This window comes from Neltuma alba, unplaced genomic scaffold (assembly GCF_004799145.2).
Source record: "Neltuma alba isolate B1F8T4 unplaced genomic scaffold, ASM479914v2 tig00005754_pilon, whole genome shotgun sequence".
NCBI lineage: Eukaryota > Viridiplantae > Streptophyta > Magnoliopsida > Fabales > Fabaceae > Neltuma > Neltuma alba.
Window position 1 is genome coordinate 67,288 of NW_021634220.1, and position 5,941 is coordinate 73,228.

A 5,941-nucleotide genomic window follows, 5' to 3' on the forward strand; every position below is an offset into this window, starting at 1 on the left:
TTTTTAACTACAGTTTTGTTTAGATCAAATTTGGACACTTTAAACTTACTAGTTACTAATGCATTTTTCAAGTGTAATTATAATAATACTTTTATAAAATGTTAAAATGAAGGGTGAAATAATATCTTTTTATTAACATGATTATGGTTGAAAATATAATATCCTTCTCCCCTCTTATCTAATTTCGTAAAACAAAACATAAAAAAGATGTTCTGACTTTTTTTGCCGTTTTTCAAAATAAATTTTAACTTCTTTATTTTCAACACAACCAAAAATACATTTTCAAACATGTTTTTATTTTTTATTTTGTTTGGTTTAGTTTTTTAAAACAAAAACCAGTTTTGAAAACTGAAAGCCAAACAAGCTTTATATATCTAAACAAGCTTTATATATCTCCTTACGTTGAGACTCTTCCATTTCATACCCTGACTAACAGTCTCCTCAGCCAACTTACGGACCACCCAATGGCTATTGATTCTGTGAGACCCACTTCCTTTCATACTCTTCTTCTCCATTCTCATTTCTATGATTATTGCTTCACTTCCTTTGGAACCTATGCGCCAAACAGCACCTACCAGTTCAACCTCCACATCCTCCTATCAAAAATCACTTCAAACCCTAACGTCCATTACGGCTTCGACAATCTCTCTTACGGTCAATCCCCAGACACAGTCAACGCAATCGGACTCTACGGAGCAGACGTTACTCCGACCACCTGCCGTGACTGCCTCAGAAACTCCACCACCGTCACGCATTCCTGTTATAATTACAGCACCGCAATTTCAATACACGACGAGTGCCTATTGTTCTACTCAGGATATGTAATATTCGGTATCGTCCCGACTCGGGATTTCACCATCTACAATAGGAGCGTAAGGGATAATATAACAAATTGGGATCATTATAAGCTAGTTGTGAATGGCTTACTTGGGAGTCTGAGTCGGAAAGCAGCGTCCGGTGACTCTCGCAGGAAATTCGCCTTCGGGAATACTGAAGCAGGATCGGGGGGAGGAAGATATACAGCGTTGTTCAGTGCATGCCTGATTTGAATGAGTCAGAGTGTCGTAATTGCTTGGACGGGGCTATCTCGAAAATTCCAGAATGTTGTAATGGTAGCGAAGGAGGCAGAGTTTTTAAACGGAGCTGCAATATCAGATTTGAGAGTTACAGATTCTATGAAGCTACGGCTGACGTGCCGACTTCAGTATCAGCACCGGCAACGGCACCGGCACTGCTAGTTTCTCCTCGTTCCGTCAATATGACGTTGTCACAGGGCACTTTTCAGCTTTTCTTAAATTAAGAGTTTCTCATTGTTTTTTTTTTTTTTTTATAATTTTCACTCTTAATTTATCTTGATTAAAAATTGCTATTTCCATAAAAATATGCAAAGACATAAATACCATCCAATCCTCATCCATAGGGGAATGAGGGAATGATGCTTGACACCTATATAGTAATAACTTCAGTTTGTGATTAGAAAATGTCAAAATTTCAGTTAAGGACTTCTAATCCTCAATAATGATGCCAAACTCCATAACTACTCTTCACAAAATATTCCATGTATAATTTTTCTAAAAAAATTAATTAGAAATTATTATATAAATATCAATTTGCAGAAGACTGTATGTAAATCTTTTCAATAAATATTTTCAAAATGTTTTGTTAACTTTTAAAAACTTGACACTAATATGTGAAAAATCATCAACTATATTCTTAAAAATTTGTAATACCTAATTCGTTTAAAACAGGTCGGGTATGACATTATGACATTTGAATATATTCAATTAATAAGATTTGAATAATATTTTGGTTGAGATTTGTGCATATTGAATTAAATGAGGAGCATTATTATTAAATGGGATCTCAATTAGAGGTTTAAATGAAGAAATTAATAATTAATTTGGAATTTGAATAATATCTTAATTGGGATTTAAATATATTGAATTAAATAAAAAATATCATAATTAAATAGTATGTCAATTAAGGGTTAGATGGAAAAATAAATAAATAAATTTATATTTTTATATGTTCCTCCTAATTTCAGAAACTCTTAGATAGAAAAATAAATAAATAAATTTAAACTTTTATATGTTCCTCCTAATTTCAGAAACTCTATTTCAAATTTCATTTGAATGAATAAAAAAATCACACTTTTGTAAGCAGTGAATCTTGAGTTACCTTAGATAATACAATTTATTGAAATTTAAAATTTAATCAAATATTCTAGTCGGTGCATCGTACGGAGGAGAAATTTCTAGTTTAGAAAGAATAGATGAAAATTTAAATTTATTTATTTATTTCTCTATTTAAGCCTCTAATTGATATGCTATTTAATTATGATGCTCCACATTTAATGCAATATATTCAAATCCTAATTAAAATATTATTCAAATTCAAAATTAATTATTAATTTCTTCATTTGAGCCTCCAATTGAAATTTTATTTATTTATAATGTTTCCCATTTAATTCAAGATATTCCAATTTCAATCAATATATAATTCAAGTTTCATTAACTGAATATACTTAGATTCAATAATATCATGCCTATCCATTTTTAAACGAATTGGCTATTACAAGTTTTCAAGTTGATAGTTGATATCATACCAGACTCATTTTTAAACAAATTGAGTATTATAAATTTTCAAGTTGGCAGTTGATTGTTGCAACAATTTGACACTTATCATTCCCAATTTATTATTAACTAATTTTCCATAAAATTCAGCATGGTGCATATCCACAATTCACTATAGACTATAAAATAATTTGCAACTAATTTTCTAAAAATTCAGCATGGTGCATTTTAGGGGAGAATGTAATTACGTGATTTTATAAGAATAAGAGGCAGAGGTTTTTGTACTGAAATCTTAAATCTTTTTAATCTCAAACTAAAATTAATCTGAAGTATTGGTCTTACACTCTCATCAGGACCAAAAAACAAAGAAAGAAAAAAAAAGTGCCACGTGAAGGGTCCTGAGTTTAAAAAATTGATTAATACCAAAATTTAATCAAACTATAAGTACTAACATTAATATTACTCCTTAGAAAAATTGTAGTAGTAGCGTTTTTGTCCTACAGAGTAGTTGGGCTTTACACATCCAACATGATTGTTTCTATGGGCTTTATGATTTGGTCTTGTACTTTTGTTTTGTGTTGTCATTTTCTTTTCCCCTGTAAGCTTTTTTGGTTCTGCTCTTACTCCTTAGAAAAATTGTAGTAGTAGCGTTTTTGTCCTACAGAGTAGTTGGGCTTTACACATCCAACATGATTGTTTCTATGGGCTTTATGATTTGGGCTTGTGTTTTTGTTTTGTGTTGTCATTTTCTTTTCCCCTGTTAGCTTTTGTGGTTCTGCTCTTTTTTGGTTCTACTGGAATGCATTTCCCCGGTCCAAAAAAAATAAAAATAAAAACATCCAACAAGTTTCATTATAAATCTTTTTCTATTAATTATTGTTGTCTGGTTAATGAACATGATCTTCTTTCTTAGGAAAACACAGTAAGTCACGAGTTGTCATTGAGATAATTGCGCCTATAGTTGGCTTTGTGGTACTGCTTAGCCTCGTTGGGGTTTATGCTGCAAAAGGAAGGAAGCTGAGGACAGCTATTCAAAGTAAGTGCACATGTATCCAATCAATATGGAAGCCATGAAAAATCCACTGACATAATTAACACGACGAGCTTGAATTCCTCTGTACCAGGTGAACTTGAAGCTAACGATAATGAAATTAAGCCTGCTGAATCAATACAGTTCAACTTTAGAACCATCAAAGTCGCTACAAATTCCTTCTCTGATGGAAATAAGCTTGGGCAAGGTGGATTTGGACCTGTTTATAAGGTAAGGATATAACAATGTCATGTTAAATAAATATCAGTTCCGAGTCTAATTACAATAAACGTTGGTTCTTAGTCAACTTCAGGGCAAGCTATCCAATGGACAAAATATTGCTGTCAAAAGGTTGTCTGGGGTTTCTGGGCAGGGAGATACTGAATTCAAGAATGAAGTGCTATTAATGGCTAAGCTTCAACACCGAAATTTAGTTCAGCTGTTTGGTTTTTGCTTGGAAAAGAACGAACGACTCCTTATCTATGAACTTCTTCCTAATGGAAGCCTTGATTATTTCATATTTCGTGGGAAATTCTCTTTAAACAAAAATCACCTCACTTTTTGTTGTGTGAATAAATGAGGAACTAAGTTTGAGTGAAAAGAAATTAAAACAAAACAAAGCAAAGCTTTCTCAATTTAACTAAAACAAATATTAAAAAAGCCAACTTAGAGTCACTAATCCTTTGCTAGCTTCTTAAACCTCATTTCACTAAATTAATTAATTTTAATGTCAATTTTGTTAATATAGAGTTCAATTAGCTACAAATGCCTATCAGTCCACTTACAACCCTCTCTTAAATTAACTATGTAATATCTCATACAATTATCTAAGAAGCTAAACAATTCAATCTCAGTCATCAACAATTATATGGGGTAATTAGGTGTATTTCTATTCTAATCCAAATTAGATTATCAGCTAATCCCATATTATTTAATCTAAAAGCTTAATCAAAATCTCTTTTGTCAAGAAAAATTTTAATTCTCAAATTAATAATTAATGGTAGCCAGTCATCAAATAGAAAATTAAAGCAAGAGTAAGTAATTAAAATTTAATATTAAGCATCCTCAATTCAGTGAAGTGAAATAGAGCTCAATCCACTAACAAGTTCATAGTTTCTCTAAGCAGTAAAACACACTAGCCACACATGACTTCGAGCAATCTCAATTCAACAGCAACAAATTCAAAACAAGATGACATACTGGAATGGAAGAAGAACATAAACAGTGGAATGAATGAACTGGATGATGGAATAATGGAAAACGAATTGAATGTGAACGGAATGAGAAGAACCCAAAGCCCCAACAATGCAGTCTCTCCCTTCTCTCGCCAGAAAACCGCCTCTGTTCTGCTCCTCTTCAGCTATTCCGTCGAGCTTTCTCTAAGAAGGAAAGGGAGAACATCAGCTTGCTCACCTTCGGTCTCGATTCACTAGCTCAGTCCGTTGAACTCGTCCAATGTCCCGAGAAGAAGAGAAAGAAGAGTGAATGGCCGTCCCTCTAGTCCAGAACCAGTGTCGGCTACCCCTTCTCGTCTTTGATCTCCTCTGCTGAACCTGTAGACCTGAGCCCCCAAACCCGCGGACGAAGAAGATCGACGGAGATGATGGACAGTCCGCAAAATGCCGACTCCTCCTTTCGAACCAGAACCATCTACCAGAACAGTGTCCACCTCTCCCCCTTCTGTCCGTTTGGGGCCTTCCTCCAAGACGATCATGAACAGTCATAGCTAGGTCTCCAATGTAGGGTGTGTTTGCATTCACGTTTGGACACCAAAACTTGCGATTCAAATGGCAAACGGTGCTTTTTCAAAAAATGTAGGGTATATTTGGATTGGCGTTGGACAAAACTGACTTCTAGTCCAACTAACTTTTCTAACTGAAGTTAAAGTAAAAGTCAATTATGGTATGTTTGGATAGGTGCTTTTAAAAAGTCAATTGAAAAAGTAAAAGTTGTTTGGATGAATATAAAAGTTAGTTCAGTTGTAAAATGACTGAAAAGGGCATATACTATATTGAATAATAGTGTTTGATATTTTTAATATGATAATTGTTAAAAAAAATCTAAAATTATTATGATAAAATAAAAATAATTTATTTGTGAGATTATAAAATAAAAATATATGTCACCAAGAAAAATTTAAAAACACATTATAGATAATTAATTAAATATATATAATGGACAAACATGAACATAAATTAAAATTCATTTCGTCTCTAATTAGAGTAATGAAATTACATAAGTAATTAGATCGTACTTAATAGACAAACATGAACATAAATCAAATGAAAATTCATTTGGTCTCTAATTAAAGTAAATAAAATGACATAACTAATTAGAT

General features: G+C 32.5%; 2 protein-coding genes across 2 annotated transcripts; both read left to right on the forward strand.

Moving 5' to 3' along the window:
- The first annotated feature begins 464 nt into the window (after nt 1-464).
- Nucleotides 465-1,049, forward strand: LOC114748606 (cysteine-rich repeat secretory protein 38-like). Its single transcript, XM_028937045.1, has one exon. It carries the CDS (start codon nt 465-467, stop codon nt 1,047-1,049), a length of 585 nt encoding a protein of 194 aa, XP_028792878.1.
- Nucleotides 1,050-1,109: 60 nt separating this feature from the next.
- LOC114748607 (cysteine-rich receptor-like protein kinase 27) lies at nt 1,110-5,036 on the forward strand. The gene is made up of 6 exons (XM_028937046.1): nt 1,110-1,216; nt 1,749-1,753; nt 3,487-3,609; nt 3,698-3,834; nt 3,917-4,049; nt 4,777-5,036. The coding sequence occupies exons 1-6, from the start codon at nt 1,110-1,112 to the stop codon at nt 5,034-5,036; spliced, it is 765 nt and encodes a 254-aa protein (XP_028792879.1).
- Nucleotides 5,037-5,941: the final 905 nt, after the last annotated feature.